Raw genomic sequence first — 16,071 nt, forward strand, 5'->3', positions numbered from 1 at the left:
CAAAACCCCTTGGCTCTGTACATTAGGAACAGGATTTGTTCTCCTATTGACAATTCTCTATTTTATGCCAGGAAAACAGAGATTGTCTCTCTCGCACTCCTTCCTCACTCCAGGCTGGATTCACCCCTCCAGGCCCAGCCCCTCTCCAGCAGCCCCCCGACATTCCCGGGGCTCCCCAGGGCTGGAATTCTGTCAGGATCTCCATCTTTGGCATCCTGACCCCCTGGTCCCGTACAGAACACGGAATGGGATCTCTTTTCCCACTGACAATTCCCCATTTTCTGCCACATTCCCTGGACGGAATCTCTCGCACTCCTTCCCCACTTCCAGGCTTCACCTCTCCAGGCCCAGCCCCTTTCCAGCAGCCCCCCGACATTCCCGGGGCTCCCCAGGGCTGGAATTCTGTCAGGATCTCCATCTTTGGCAGCCTGGCTGTGTTCCAGAGCCCCTGGTCCCGTACAGAACACGGAATGGGATCTCTTTTCCCACTGACAATTCCCCATTTTCTGCCACATTCCCTGGACGGAATCTCTCGCACTCCTTCCCCACTTCCAGGCTGGATTCACCCCTCCAGGCCCAGCCCCTCTCCAGCGGCCCCCCGACATTCCTGGGGCTCCCCAAGGCTGGAATTCCGTCAGGATCTCCATCTTTGGCAGCCTGGCTGTGTTCCAGAGCCCCTGGTCCCGTACAGAACACGGAATGGGATCTCTTTTCCCACTGACAATTCCCCATTTTCTGCCACATTCCCTGGACTGAATCTCTCCCACTCCTTCCTCACTTCCAGGCTTCACCTCTCCAGGCCCAGCCCCTCTCCAGCGGCCCCCCGACATTCCCGGGGCTCCCCAGGGCTGGAATTCCGTCAGGATCTCCATCTTTGGCAGCCTGGCTGTTCTCCAGCCCTCCCTGGCAGCTTTTGCTCCCACGTCATTTGTTTTGGAGCTCCCTGCTGCTCCCGCTGACGTCCGCGGGGCCGCGTCAGGCGAGAGGGAAGCGCGGCCCTTTTTTGGGAATTTGGGATTTGGGAACAGCTGGGATCTGTCAGCTCCAGGGATAAACACTCCAGGGTTGTTTTTACCCCCTCCCTGTGCTCAGCACAATATTTTCCTTTCTCTTTAAGAAGCGTTTTGCTGCTGAGGGTGGGATTCTGCGCCAGAATTCTTTCTAAATTTGATTTTTTTTTTTCCTCCCCATTTCGGCCTCTCCGAAGCAGTTGTGGCCTCTTTGCAAAGGGAAAAGATAAAAGATCCTTTGGCTCCTAAAAAATTTGGGAGTTTTGAGTCCTGAAGGAGAACCGGGGCACTTTTGGGGGGGTTCAGAAGGTTTGTGAGGGAGTAAAGGAGAATTGGCGACTTCAAATGCTTGGGAAAGGGGGATTAGAAAAATAAAAGGGTGAAAAAAGGGGGATTAAAAAAGGGGGATAAAAAGGGAGGTAAAAAAAAAAGAGGGGTAAAAAAGGGGATAAAGGGGGGTAAAAATAAAGGGAGATAAAATAAGGGAGGTAAAAAATAAAGGGGATAAAAGGGGGGTAAAAAATAAAGGGGGATAGAAAGGGGATAAAAATGGAGATAAAAAATAAAGGGGGATAAAAAGGGAGGAAAAAAAAAAGGGGGATAAACGAGGGGATAAAGGGGGGATACAAAATAAAGGGGGATAAAATTAAAGGGGGATAAAATAAGCGGAAAAAAGAGGGATAAAAATAAAGGGGGATAAAAATAAAGGGGGATAAAATAAGGGAGGTAAAAAATAAAGGGGGATAAAATAAGGGAGGTAAAAAATAAAGGATAAAAATAAAAGGGGATAAAATAAGGGAAGTAAAAAATAAAGGGGGATAAAAATAAAGGGGGATAAAATAAGGGAGGTAAAAAATAAAGGGGGATAAAGAGGGGATAAAAGGGGGATACAAAATAAAGGGGGATAAAAATAAATGGGAATTAAAAATAAAAATAAATGGGTCTTAAAAGAGGATAAAAAAGAGGGGTAAAAATAAAAGGGGGTAAAAAGAGGGGAATAAAAAAGAGTGGGATAAAAAAAGAGGCTAAAAATTAAATGGGAGTAAAAATAAAAGGGGATAAAAATAAAAGGGGATAAAAATAAAGGGGTATAATAAATAAAAGGGGATAAAAAAATAAATGTAGCTTAAAAGGGGAGTAGGAATTGGCCCCAGCTGAAGGACAGGGACACTGGGAGATGCTGGAAAATCTCTTTATCCCAAACTGGAGAGAGCAAAAAATGAGGATCATACCCAGGGTTTTCATCTTTTGGAGAAGAAGGAAAGCTAGAAAACAAATCAGCAAAAAATAAAGAAATCAGCAGGAAAAAATCAGATTACACAGGCCTCAGTTGAAGGACACTGAGAGATACTGGAAAATCCCTTTATCCCAAATTGGAGAGAGCAAAAAATGAGGATCATACCCAGGTTTTCATCTTTTGGAGAAGAAGGAAAGCCAGAAAACAAATCAGCAAAAAAGAAAGAAATCAGATTACACAGGCCTCAGTTGAAGGACACTGGGAGATACTGGAAAATCCCTTTATCCCAAACTGGAGAGAGCCAAAATCGAGGATCACACCCAGGGCTTTGATCTTCTGGAACCTGCTGGGCAGGGCAAGGAGCAGAGTGGGACCAGCAGGAGCTTCTCACCCTGGGCCAGATGTGGTCAGAGCCTTTTTCATCCCACGTGTGCTGCCTTTCTTTGCATAGCCCAGCTGCCATTAGGTGTCATTAAGGCAATTATGCCGAATTTTAGCAGCCCACAGAGTAATTGGGGGCAATTTTTAGCATCCCCAGGGGCCCTGCTGATGATTTTCTCAGGTCAGGTGTGGCTCAGGTGACACTTTTGAAGTGGACCTTGTTGTGCTGCTGCTGTTGGGGAAAGGCTGGTGGAGAACGACTCAAATTTTCCAATTTTTCCCTTCCTTTTTGTTAAAAAAAGTAATTTTTGTTTCTCTTGTTTCAGCTCTGAAGCGAATTAAACCTGAGGAGTGGTTGGGAAAAATCCAGGTTCGGGTCCACAGGGAAAATCAGGGAATTTATGGCTTCTAAAATCCATAAATTTCCTGTGGTTTTACCCTGGCTGTGCTTGGAACAGGGGGAGCAAAGGGGATTCAGCTCTAGGGTGAGGAAATTCTGAGTGAAAATTCTAAGGGTGAGGAAATTTCTGCTCCCTCTGTTCCACATCCAGGTGTCCACAGGGAAAATGTGGAATATCATGGCTTTGGGAGCTTCTAAAATCCATCAATTCCCTGTGGTTTTATTCTTGTGCTGTGCTTGGGGACTCAGCTTTGGGGTGAGGAAATTCTGAGCATCACCCTCTGCTCCACAGGGAAAATCAGGGAATTTCAGGGAATCCACAGGGAAAATGAAGGAATTTCATGACTTCTAAAATCCTTTCATGGCTTCTAAAATCCATCAGATCCCTGTGGTTTATCTCTACCCCAAAACAGCACTAACCCAAAGGGAAATTTGGATTTTTTTTCTTTATTCCCTTCTTCCCTCAGCTCATTCCTGCATTTCAGGCCTTGCTGTGGATCAGCAGGAGCAATTCCAGATTTTTCCTCAGCCAAAACCTCCACTTAATGAACCCTCACCCCTCACAGGGGGGCAAAAAAGCCTCAAAAAAAGAAAAAAAAGCCTCAAAAAAAGAAAAAAAAGCCTCAAAAAGGGGGAGATTTGAGGATCTCAGGGCTGAAATTCCTGAGCAGAGTGCTTGGAGCACAGCACAGCCTAGCCAGGAAAATGGAAAAAAATCCCATTTATGGTTGACAAACGTGGCCAGAGGCCAAGGAAAACCCTTCAGGGGTTTTGATCCAGCCGGGTGAGGGAGTGGGAAATATTTTTAACTGTTTTTTTTTCTGCTCACCCCTCAAAATTGGGAGATTTGAGGAGCTCAGAGCTGGGATTCCAGAGCAGAGCGCTTGGAGCACAACAAGGCCTTGGGGGAATAAAGGGGAAAAAATCTCATTTAGAGGCCAAGGAAAACCCTTCAGGGGTTTTGATCCAGCAGGGTGAGGGGGTGGGAGATATTTTTAGTTGGGTTTTTTTCTGCTCACCCCTCACAATGGGGCAAAAAAGCTGCAAAATTGGGAGATTTGAGGAGCTCAGAACTGGGATTCCAGAGCAGAGCGCTTGGGGTACAACAAGGCCTTGGGGGAATAAAGTGAAAAAAAAATCTCATTTATGGCTAACAAACGTGGCCAGAGGCCAAGGAAAACCCTTCAGGGGTTTGGATCCAGCAGGGTGAGGGGGTGGGAGATATTTTTAACTGTTTTTTTTTCTGCTCACCCCTCAAAATTGGGAGATTTGAGGAGCTCAGAGCTGGCATTCCAGAGCAGAGCGCTTGGAGCACAACAAGGCCTTGGGGGAATAAAAGGGAAAAAAATCTCATTTAGAGGCCAAGGAAAACCCTTCAGGGGTTTTGATCCAGCAGGGTGAGGGGGTGGGAGATATTTTTAGTTGGGTTTTTTTCTGCTCACCCCTCACAATGGGGCAAAAACCCCTCAAAACTGGGAGATTTGAGGAGCTCAGAGCTGGGATTCCTGAGCAGAGCGCTTGGGGCACAACAAGGCCTTGGGGGAATAAAGTGAAAAAAAAATCTCATTTATGGCTAACAAACGTGGCCAGAGGCCAAGGAAAACCCTTCAGGGGTTTTGATCCAGCAGGGTGAGGGGGTGGGAGATATTTTTAGTTGGGTTTTTTTCTGCTCACCCCTCACAATGAGGCAAGAAAGCCTCAAAATTGGGAGATTTGAGGAGCTCAGAGCGCAGAGCGCTTGGAGCACAGCACAGCCTTGGGGGAATAAAGTGAAAAAAAATCTCATTTATGGTTGACAAACGTGGCCAGAGGCCAAGGAAAACCCTTCAGGGCTGTGGATCCAGCAGGGTGAGGGGGTGGGAGATATTTTTAGCTGTATTTTTCTGCTCCAGAGGCCTTTGGGGCCTGTGCGAGGAGCTCAGGAGCTCTCCTGAGGAGGAGGAGGAGGGAGTGGGAGGTTGGAATTTGAGACCCTTTTAAAGCTCTGTTTGCCTTTCCAGCCTCTGCAGGCTCCAAGGGCACGGCCATGGGGTTATCTCGGCAAGGGCAGAGGGAGGGGAGAGCCTTGGAGCCATTTATGGGGGATTTTATAGAGGAGTTTCCTGCTCTGCTGGGCCATTCCCGTTTTAATGGCCCTGATCCCAAATGGGAACGACCCCTCAGTGGGATCAGGGCCCTCAGAGCCCTTTATTTATGGGGGATTTTTGTGATTTATGTGATCCTCAGCTCAGGATCAGGGGCCTCAGAGCCCTTTATTTATGGGGATTTTTGTGATTTATGTGATCCTCAGCTCAGGCCTCAGAGTCCTTTATGGGGGATTTTTATTTTTCCCTGCTCTGCTGGCCCATTCCCGTTTTAATGTCCCTGATCCCAAATGGGAACGACCCCTCAGTGGGATCAGGGGCCTCAGAGCCCTTTATTTATGGGGGATTTTTATTTTTATTTTTATTTTTATTTTTATTTTTATTTTTATTTTTATTTTTATTTTTATTTTTATTTTTGCCCACTCCACTGGGCCATTCCATCAGGCCCTTTCTTCCTCCACTTTATTTTCTCAATTCCATATATTTAATTCTCCCATTCCCTGTCCATCCCTCTTCCCTGAATTTCTTTATTCAATATTTTTAGTGATGGAGCAGCTCCTCAGGAAGGATTTATGTAGCTCAGTTCAGAGCTGTGCCTGTGTTTGCTATTTGGGATATCTGGAATGGCATTTTCTTATTGTTCGGGATGCTCTTCACTATTTCCTCTTTCATTTGAAAATAATTTCATAATATTTAATAATAATTAATATTTTAATACTAAAATTATTGACAATTTAATAATTATTATATAAGAATATTTAATAATTTAATAATATTATTTAATTAATAGTTTTATAATTTGATAATCATTTAATAATAATTCTGTTATTTAAAAATACCATAAATCCAAATTTGGTGGCAGGCATTGGGGTTGCCACGGAGCTGCACCACACATTCCCCTCTCTTCAAAACGGGCAAAAAAATGCAGATTTTGGGCAATGGGGAGCTCCTCCCAGCCTGGCTGAGCTGCTCTTTGGCAGCCCAGTTACATTTTCAGCACCTTAAAAAAAAAAATAAAAAAATCAAATTCCTGTCTTGTGGTTTCAGCCGGAGGTCTGGGTTTTTTTTTTTTTTCTTTGTTGGTTTTATTTTTGTACTTCTCGTTTCTAAGAAAAGAAAAAATCCGTTTTTCGTAGCTGTGTGTCAGCAGGGAAAGGGGAAATCCTTCAGTCCAGGCTGCCTTAGAAGGAAAGGTGTGAGACAGACCCGAGGAGGGAGGTTTGGCCTGAAAATATTCAGGGAGAGGGGAGAAAATTTAGTCCTTTATCCCACCACTGCTGTGTCCTGATTGCTTTTTGGCCTGAAAAATTCAGGGAATTGGGAGGAATTTTGGTCCTGCACATTCCTTCTGTGTCCTGATTTTTTGGCTTAAAAAATTCAGGAAGAAGGGAGGAATTTTAGTTCCTTATCCCAACACTGCTGTGTCCTGATATTTTTTTTTTGCCTTGGAACAGGAGGTGCCATCTCCCAGGCTTGGTTTTCTCCATCCTGGACCCCAAATTTTCCCTGTATTCCTGTCTGTGTTTGTCTCTGTGGCAGTGCCAAGGACTTGGCGTGTCCCTTATCCCACCAGTTCTTTGTCCTGATTGTTTCTGGCCTGAAAATTTCAGGGAAATGGGAGGAATTTTGGTCCTGTGCATTCCTGCTGTGTCCTGATTGGTTTTAGCCTGAAAAATTCAGGGAGATGAGAGGAATTTTAGTCCCTTATCCCACCATTTCTTTGTCTTGATTGGTTTTTTGGCCTTAAAAATTCTGGGAGATGGGAGAAATTTTGATCCCTTATCCCACCACTGCTGTGTCCTGATTGCTTTTAACCTGAAATATTCAGGGAGAGGGGAGAAATTTTAGACCACTGCTGTGTCCTGATTGGTTTTTTTTGCCTGAAACAGGAGGTGCCATCTCCCAGGCTTGGTTTTCTCCATCCTTGAGAATAAATTTCCCACAAATTTTCCCACATTTTTGGATCTCTGTGTGTGTGTGTCTCAGTGGCAGCGCCAAGGACGCGGTGTCACCGCCCCTGTGCCCAGGTGTGTGCGGGAGGGAGGCAGCGCCTGTTTTGACGGCGCTCCGTGTTTATCCCCGCAGTTTGCAGAGGGGAAAGGGCAAGGCCTGGCACGGCAGCCGCGCCCTGGTAAGGAGCAATCAGCGAGGGCAATTTGCCTGTGCCCGCCTGTGCCCCCGCGTGCTGTTTGCCCCGGGCTGGGGCAGATTTGATCGCAGCCTGGGGTGGGGCACAGCGGGCACGGCTCACCCTGGGCCCGGCTCGGTTCCCAGGGCTCTGCAGAGCTTTGATCTCCTGAGCCAACACTGCGGCTGCTGCTCCCAGGGCCAGCTTGCCCTGGAAAAAGAAATATATTTTATATTTTATGTATTTATTTTATATGGTTTATATTTATATTTATATTTATATTTATATTTATATTTATATTTACAATTTACATTTTACATTTTACATTTATTTTATACTTTACATTTTATATTTATTTTACATTTTGCATTTTATATTTTATACTTTATACTTTACATTTTATATTTTACACTTTACATTCTACACTTTACATTTTATATTTCACATTTTATATTTTACATTTTACATTTATTTTATACTTTATATTTTATATTTATTTTACATTTTATATTTTACACTTTACATTCTACACTTTACATTTTATATTTCACATTTTACATTTTACATTTTACCTTTTACATTTTACCTTTTACATTTTATATATTAATGTAAATATATTATTGTGTATTATATATTACATAAATTTGTATGTATTATATGTTATATAAATTTTACATTAATATATAATGTATTATATATTTTATACATTACATTTGATATTTTATCTTTTACATTTTATACTTTACATTTTATATTTTACACTTTACATTTTACATTTTACATTTTATACGTTACATTTTATATTTTATATATTAATGTAAATATATTATTGCATATTATATATTATATTGCATAAATTTGTATGTATTTATAATATATTATATACATTTTACATTAATATATAATGTATTATATATGTTATATATTAAATTTTACATTTTATATTTTATACTTTACACTTTATATTTTATGCTTTACATTTTACATTTTATATTTTACACTTTACATTTTACACTGAAGAGCAGGATTTGAATGTTAATTAAATGTTAATTATGTTAATTCTGAATTCTGTTTTCCTGCTGGGCACAGGGGATGCAGAGTCCCCCTGTGTGGGCAGCTGCCTCTGCTGGGGTTCCAGGGCATTTGGGGTTGGTGCCCCGTGCCCTACAAACTGCAGACTGAGGGTGTCGTCACCCTAAAAAATAACAAACCAAAACCACAAAGAGCCCAAGAGCGGCGTGGGAACTGAACATGAAACACCCCGAGCTGCTGACTTGCAAAGCCTCAGTCCCTGAGAGCAGCTCGGGTTTAACCCTTGGTTGGGTGCCAAGTGTTCTCCTCTTTTTTTTTTTAAATGTATTTAAATTTATTTTTATTTTATTGTAAAATTTCCGGCTTGACTGGTTTGGAGCCTCATTTGGGCAGCCAGGAGGGTTTGGGAGCCTCTGTGAGCTCCTGGTTCCTGTCAGACCAGTTCCAGCCCCAGCCTGGCCAATCCCTGAGCAGAAATTTGCTGAGTTTGGCTTGGTTTTCGTTGGGTTTTTTAAAAAAATGAAATCAAAATGCTCTCAGCTAAATGCAGGGTGGAAAACTAAACCAGCCAGAACTGCCTCAAACTCAGAGAAAATGGAAGGAAGGAAGGAAGGAAGGAAGGAAGGAGGGAAGGAAGGAAGGAAGGAAGGAAGGAAGGAAGGAAGGAAGGAAGGAAGGAAGGAAGGAAGGAAGTGGCGGAAGGAAGGAAGGAAGGAAGTGGCGGAAGGAAGTGGCGGAAGGAAGTGGCGGAAGGAAGTGGCGGAAGGAAGGAAGGAAGGAAGGAAGGAAGGAAGGAAGGAAGGAAGGAAGGAAGGAAGGAAGGAAGGAAGGAAGGAAGGAAGGAAGGAAGGAAGGAAGGAAGGAAGGAAGGAAGGAAGTGGCGGAAGGAAGTGGCGGAAGGAAGGAAGTGGCGGAAGGAAGGAAGGAAGGAAGTGGCGGAAGGAAGTGGCGGAAGGAAGTGGCGGAAGGAAGTGGCGGAAGGAAGGAAGTGGCGGAAGGAAGTGGCGGAAGGAAGTGGCGGAAGGAAGGAAGTGGCGGAAGGAAGGAAGTGGCGGAAGGAAGTGGCGGAAGGAAGGAAGTGGCGGAAGGAAGTGGCGGAAGGAAGTGGCGGAAGGAAGTGGCGGAAGGAAGTGGCGGAAGGAAGTGGCGGAAGGAAGGAAGGAAGGAAGGAAGGAAGGAAGGAAGGAAGGAAGGAAGGAAGGAAGGAAGGAAGGAAGGAAGGAAGGAAGGAAGGAAGGAAGGAAGGAAGGAAGGAAGGAAGGAAGGAAGGAAGGAAGGAAGGAATCAAATTTGATTTTCTGGTGGTTCCTCTGCTCTGGAACTCTTCTGAGAGGCTGCACGAAGCCTCAAGCTCTGCTTTAAAAACCCCAAGGGCAGAAATGAGGGACACAAAAGGCGCTTGGAGGGCCCCGAGCCCACAGGGAATCCTCTCCTGGAAGGGTTTAACGGGGCCGAGCTGCTTTAGGAGCCGGGTGAACACAGCGGGGATCAGGAGTAAATGGGAATTTGGGGAATGGCGCCACCACTTCCCCCATCCTGATGGGACCAGGGGAACCTGCCCGGTGGGGCTGCCTCATCCTCATCATCCTCATCATCATCAGTGCCTAATGAGCACAGTTAGCCCCTAATGGTTAATTAATAGCCCTGGTTATTAGAGCTGTTCTGGGCCAGGCTGCAGCAGAGCTCCTGCTCCGAGCCAGTGACTCAGGGCTGGAGGATTTCACCCCAAAATTCCTTCGGCTGGGGGGAACCAGCCGTGATCCCGGCTGGGATGGCCCAGCTCAGCTCAGTGAAATAAATTTTATATAAATTTTATTTTTAATTTATTAATTTTATTTTAAAATAATTTTATTTATTAATTTAGTTTAAATTAATTTTATTTTTATTTTTAATTTATCATTTTTTATGTTTAGAATAATTTTATTTATTAATTTATTTTATTTTTAATTTATTAAAAATAAAATTTTTATTTTTAGAGGAGGAGGTGGTTGGTTTGGAAGTGAAGGAGGTTGGTTTGGAATTGGAGAAGGTTGGTTTGGAACTGGAGAAGGTTGGTTTGAAACTGGTTTGGAGTTGGAGAAGGTTGGTTTGGAACTGAAGGAGATTGGTTGGACCCATCCTGGAGCTCAGGCAGGGAATATCTCACCCAGGATCCCATCCCTGCCTCCATCTGGGCTCTCCCATGGATGATCAAAGGCAGGAGCTCGCCCTCCCACTGCTCTCTAGCTCGGGGCCAGTTTCAGCAGGAGCTCCTGTGGTGGCTTCCAGGTGCTCCTGCATCTCCCACAGCATCAGGGTTCCTCCTGTCCCTCCCTCTGGGCTGGCTGGGAGCACCTGGAGGCTCCGTGGCTGCTCCAGCCCTGCCTGCCCTGGCTTGTGGGACACGGCCCTGGTGCCACCTCCTCCTTCATCCTGCTCTTCCTCCAGCCTGGAGTGGGGCTGGGAGGTCTCAGGTGTCCCCTGCAGCCTCCTCGGGTGCAGTGGGGGTGGCACTGTCACCTCTTGTGTCCTGCAGGGACAACTGGAACCTTCTTCAGGAAGTTCAGGAGATTCAGGAGGTTCAGAAGGTTCAGGAGGTGGCACTGTCACCCCTCACCTCCTCCTGTGTCCTTATCCCTGTCCTGGTCCCATTCCTCTGTCTGTGTGTCCCTGTCCTGTCCCTGTGTCTCTGTCCCTGTTCTGTCCCCCTGTCCCTCTGTCCCTGCCCCTACTCTTGTCCTTGTCCCTGTGTCCCTATCCCTGTCCTGTCCTTTTACCCTGTCCCCCTGTCCCTTTATCCCTGTCCTGTCCCTGTGTCCCTGTCCCCCTGTCCCTATCCTGTGTTCCTATCCCTGTCCCTTGTCCCTCTCTGTCCCTGTGTCCCTCTGTCCCCCTATCCCTGTCCCCCTGTCCCTTTATCCCTGTCCCCCTGTCCCCTGTCCCTATCCTGTGTTCCTATCCCTGTCCCTCTGTCCCTGTGTCCCCCTGTCCCTGTCCCTGTCCCCCTGTCCCTGTCCCCCTGTCCCTGTGTCCCTCTGTCCCTGTCCCCGTGTCCTGTCCCTCTCCCTGTCCCCCTGTCCCAGTCCTATCCCCCTGTCCTTGTGTCCCTCTATCCCTGTTCCTGTCCTGTCCCTCTGTCCCTGTCCCTGTCCCTATCTTGTCCCTGTCCCTGTGTCCCTATCCCTGTCCTGTCCTTTTACCCTGTCCCGCTGTCCCTTTATCCCTGTCCTGTCCCTGTGTCCCTGTCCCCCTGTCCCTATCCTGTGTTCCTCTCCCTGTCCCTCTGTCCCTGTGTCCCTCTGTCCCCCTATCCCTGTCCCCCTGTCCCTTTGTCCCTCTATCCCTGTCCCCCTGTCCCTGTGTCCCTCTGCCCCTGTCCCCGTGTCCTGTCCCCCTGTCCTTGTGTCCCTCTATCCCTGTTCCTGTCCTGTCCCCCTGTCCCTGTCCCCCCATCCCTGTCCCCCTGTCCTGTCCCTATCCGTGTCCCCCTATCCCTGTCCCCCTGTCCTGTGTCCCTCTGTCCCTGTCCCCTGTCCTTGTGTCCCTCTGTCCCTGTTCCTGTCCTGTCCCTATCCCTGTCCCCCTGTCCTTGTGTCCCTCTGTCCCCCCCCGGTCCCCCCGATCCTCCCCCGGTAACGGCCCCCCCCTCCACCCCCGCGCGCTGTGACGTCACCGCGCTGAGCTCAGCCGCTATTACCATACCGCTCCATTTGCATTCCCTCATTTGCATGTGGCGCGGCCAATGGAACGCCGAGGCCGCGCCGTGACGTCGCGCGCGAGCCGCCCTATATAAACCGCCCGCAGTGCTAGCGGCCGCCAGTCCGAGCGCCGCGGAGCCGCCGAGAAGGTCGCGGGTGTCGCCGCGTCCCCGCCGGGATGAGCCAGCGCCACAGCCAGCGCCGCGGGCCCCGGGCCGACATGGTGCCCGAGATCGCCGCCGCCGTGGGCTTCGTGTCCGGCCTGCTGCGGACGCGGGGCTGCGTCAGCGAGCAGCAGCTGCAGGTCTTCAGCGGGGCGCTGCGGGAGGCGCTCACAGGTGAGCTCGGGGCGAGGGCGGTGACAGAGCCCGCTGGTGGCCCTCGGGGCCAGGGGGACACTGGAGTGTTTCCCCCGTGTGCCTTCCGGGACCTGGTGGCCCTTTGAGTGCCCGCCATGGTGGTGCGAGGAGCTGGTGTCGCTTTTAGTGCCGTCTGTGCTCCTTCCGGGACTTGGTGGCCATACCGAGTGCCCCCTGTGCTCCTTCCAGGACCTGCTGTCCCTTTTAGTGCCGTCTGTGCTCCTTCCAGGACCTGCTGTCCCTTTTAGTGCCCCCTGTGCTCCTTCCAGGACCTGGTGGCCGTCCCGAGTACCCCCCAGTTGTTGCTTCGAGGACCTGGTGTCCCTCCCGTCTTAGCCTCGGGACGTGGCTCCCGTGTCCCCTCCGGGACCGGGTGTCCCCTCCCGAGTGCTCCCGGTGTCACTGCTGGGTCCTGCTGTGCCCTCCCGAGTGGCCCCGATGTTCCTTCCAGGACCTGATGTCCTTTTCCGTGTCGCTCCCCTCCAGGACCGGCTGTCCCCTCCCGAGTGCCCCCGTGTCCCATCCAGGACCGGGTGCCTCCTGTGTTCCTTCCAGGACCTGATGTCCCCTCCATGTCGCTCCCGGGACCTGGTGTCCCCTCGGGGACCCCCCCCGTGTCCCCTCCAGGACCGGGTGTCCCTTCCCGAGTGCCCCCGTGTCCTCTCGGGTCTGTCCCGTGCCACTCTCGCTGCCATCTGTCCCTTTGTGTCCCTTTGTCCCATCCCAGCGCCGCTCCCGGCGATGTCCCCAGTGCTGCCCGGTCGCTGCCGCTGTCACCGCCCGTGTCCCTCCCTCCGGCCCGGGGCTCTTATCAGCCCCAGGAGGGGTGGCCGGGCTGTGATAAGGGACAGCCGAGGGCAGAGCTGTGGGATGGGGCAGCTTTGGGGTGCCCTATCTGCCCCCACAGCCCCTGGCATTGTCCTGGTGGGGTTTTTGGGGTGGAAGAGCAGCATTTGGGGTGCCCAGTGCTTCCCTCTCCCTGCCACCCTTGGAAAAGGGATTTGGGTGCCAAACTTTTGGTACCGAACTCTTGGCACAGTTTTTATTTCCTGCTCTGCCCGGTTTAATTTCCTGCCCTGCCCGGTTCCTTTTGTGCTCCCGGCGTTCAGGGAGGCTCTGCCCGGGTGTTTGTTGGGATTTGGGTTTTAAACCCTGAATTTGGTGAGAGCTGAAGGCTCTGAACCCCACCTGCCTGCTGGGAGGGAGCACTGCAGACAGCGCTGGTTCCCTGAGGAACCCTTTAAAGGGTTTTTCTTAGGATTTCACCTTTAAACCCTGAATTTGCTGGTGTCTAAGGGCCCTAAACCCCACCTGCCTGCTGGGAGGGAGCACTACAGACACCACTGCAAAACCCTGCAAAGGGTTTTCTTTAGGATTTGGCCTTTAAACCCCAAATTTAGTGGCAGCTAAAGGGCCTAAACCCCACCTGCCTGCTGGGAAGGAGCCTTTCCTGGGACACCATTTCTCACTGGGTTTTCTTTAGGATTTGGCCCTTAAATCCCAAATTTAGTGGCGCCTAAACCCCACCTGCTTTTGGGGTGTCTTTTCTCACATCTCTTTTCCCTCCCCAGAGCACTACAGACACCACTGGTTCCCTGAGAAACCCTTCAAAGGGCTTTGTTTAGAATTTCACCTTTAAACCCTGAATTTAAGTCCCACCTGCTTTTGGGATATCCTTTCTCACATCTCTTCAAAAGGGTTTTCTTTAGGATTTCACCTTCAAACCCCAAATTTAGTAGTACCCAAGTGCCCTAAACCCCACCTCCTGTCAGGATATCCCTGCCAACAGGTATTTTTCTTTTCCCAGAGCACTACAGACACCATTGAGAAAAAAGGGTTTTCCTTAGGATTTTGCCTTTAAACTCCAAATTTAGTGGTATCTAAGTGCCCTAAACCCCATCTACCTTTGGGATATCTTTTCTCACAGCCGATTTTCTTTTCCCAGAGCACTACAGACACCACTGGTTCCCCGAGAAGCCCTCCAAAGGGCATTGTTTAGGATTTCACCTTTAAACCCCAAATTTAGTGGTACCCAAGTGCCCTAACCCCCATTTACTTTTGGGATATCCTTTCTCACATCTCTTCAAAAGAGCTTTCTTTAGGATTTCACCTTCAAACCCAAATTTAGTGATATCTAAGTGCCCTAAACCCCACCTACTTTCAGGAAATGCTTTCTCACAGGTGTTTTTCCCCTCCCTGGAGCACTACAGACACCATTAAGAAAAAAGGGTTTTCTTTAGGATTTCACCTTTAAACCCCAAATTTAGTGGTACCCAAGTGCCCTCACCCCCATTTACTTTTGGGATATCCTTTCTCACATCTCTTCAAAGAGCTTTCTTTAGGATTTTGCCTTTAAACTCCAAATTTAGTGCTATCTTAGTGCCCTAAACCCCATCTACCTTTGGGATATCTTGTCTCACAGCTCTTTTTCCCCTCCCTGGAGCACTACAGACACCATTGAGAAAAAAGGGTTTTCTTTAGGATTTGGCCTTCAAACCCCAAATTTAGTGGTATCTAAGTGCCCTAAACCCCACCTACTTTCAGGAAATCCTTTCTCACAGCCGATTTTCTTTTCCCAGAGCACTACAGACACCATTGAGAAAAAAGGGTTTTCTTTAGGATTTTGCCTTTAAACCCCAAATTTAGTGGGAGATAAAGGCTCTAAACTCCACTTACTTTCAGAATATCCCTGCTCACAGGTGTTTTTCTTTCCCCAGAGCACTACAAACACCATTGAGAAAAAAGGGTTTTCTTTAGGATTTTGCCTTCAAACCCCAAATTTAGTGGTATCTAAACCCCATCTACCTTTGGGATATCCTTTCTCACAGCCGTTTTTCCCTCCCCAGAGCACTACAGACACCACTGGTTCCCCGAGAAGCCCTCCAAAGGCTCCGGCTACCGCTGCATCCGCATCAACCAGCGGCTGGACCCTCTGCTGAGCCGGGCGGCGGGGCAGGGCGGGCTGGCCGTGCCCCAGCTGCTGCAGCTGCTGCCCCGCGAGCTCACGCTCTGGGTGGATCCCTACGAGGTCTCGTACAGGATCGGCGAGGACGGCTCCATCTGCGTCCTCTACCAGGCGGCCAAGCCTCCTCCTCCCCACCACCACCCCACCTACGGAGGGATGCTCACCTGCAAGAACCAGATGATGCTGGGCCGTAGCAGCCCTTCCAAAAACTACATCATGACTGTCTCCAGTTAAAAAAAACAAACAAACAAAAAAAAAACAAAACCAAAAAACCCCCCCCGTCCCCACCACAAAACACGACAAAAAGAAAAAAAAAATTTTTTTTTTTTTTTGCTCCTCCTTGTCCTTACACTGCCGAGACACAGGCTACTGTAATACCTCAAGCTGAGGATCTATTTTTAAGATGAAGAGCTTATTTATATTTTTTAAAAAAAAAAACAAAACCTCCAGAAAATCCAAAATTAAAATTTCGGGCGTCGCTCTGAGCCCAGGCGACGCCCCAGGTGCCTTTTCTAAAGCTGGTGCGAGCTTGTGAGTTTCTGTTTTTGTGTATGATTATTGTGGTTCTTGTGAAACTGAGATCTGCCTGAGGATGACTTTGGGGCTGGCTTTGGAATGGGGAATGAGGGGGTGAAGCCACTTTGGGCAGTGTGGCTGCTTTGTCACCTTGCTTGTCACCTTTGCTGCTGGTGCTGCATCTCCAGGTGTGGCAGTGCTGGGTTTGGGGCCTGGGTTTGGTGTCACTCAGGGCTGGGGACATTGGGGACATTGAGGTCACCCTGCTGGATGTGCAGCAGC

At 48.4% G+C, this 16,071-nt stretch overlaps 1 protein-coding gene across 1 annotated transcript; it reads left to right on the forward strand.

The window, feature by feature from the left end:
* The first annotated feature begins 12,083 nt into the window (after positions 1-12,083).
* On the forward strand, positions 12,084-15,548 carry BTG2 (BTG anti-proliferation factor 2). Its single transcript, XM_064733229.1, has 2 exons — positions 12,084-12,287; positions 15,155-15,548. The coding sequence occupies exons 1-2, from the start codon at positions 12,128-12,130 to the stop codon at positions 15,505-15,507; spliced, it is 513 nt and encodes a 170-aa protein (XP_064589299.1). The 5' UTR covers positions 12,084-12,127; the 3' UTR covers positions 15,508-15,548.
* The last annotated feature ends 523 nt before the right edge of the window (positions 15,549-16,071 follow it).

This window comes from Zonotrichia leucophrys, chromosome 26, assembly GCF_028769735.1.
Source record: "Zonotrichia leucophrys gambelii isolate GWCS_2022_RI chromosome 26, RI_Zleu_2.0, whole genome shotgun sequence".
Taxonomy (NCBI): Eukaryota; Metazoa; Chordata; class Aves; order Passeriformes; family Passerellidae; genus Zonotrichia; species Zonotrichia leucophrys.

Bases quoted from the DNA above. Each gene is read 5' to 3' on its own strand.
- BTG2 (XM_064733229.1), top strand. From the start codon at position 12,128: ATGAGCCAGCGCCACAGCCAGCGCCGCGGGCCCCGGGCCGACATGGTG. The intron at 12,288-15,154 runs GTGAGCTCGGGG...TTCCCTCCCCAG, and splicing joins GCTGCGGGAGGCGCTCACAG to AGCACTACAGACACCACTGG.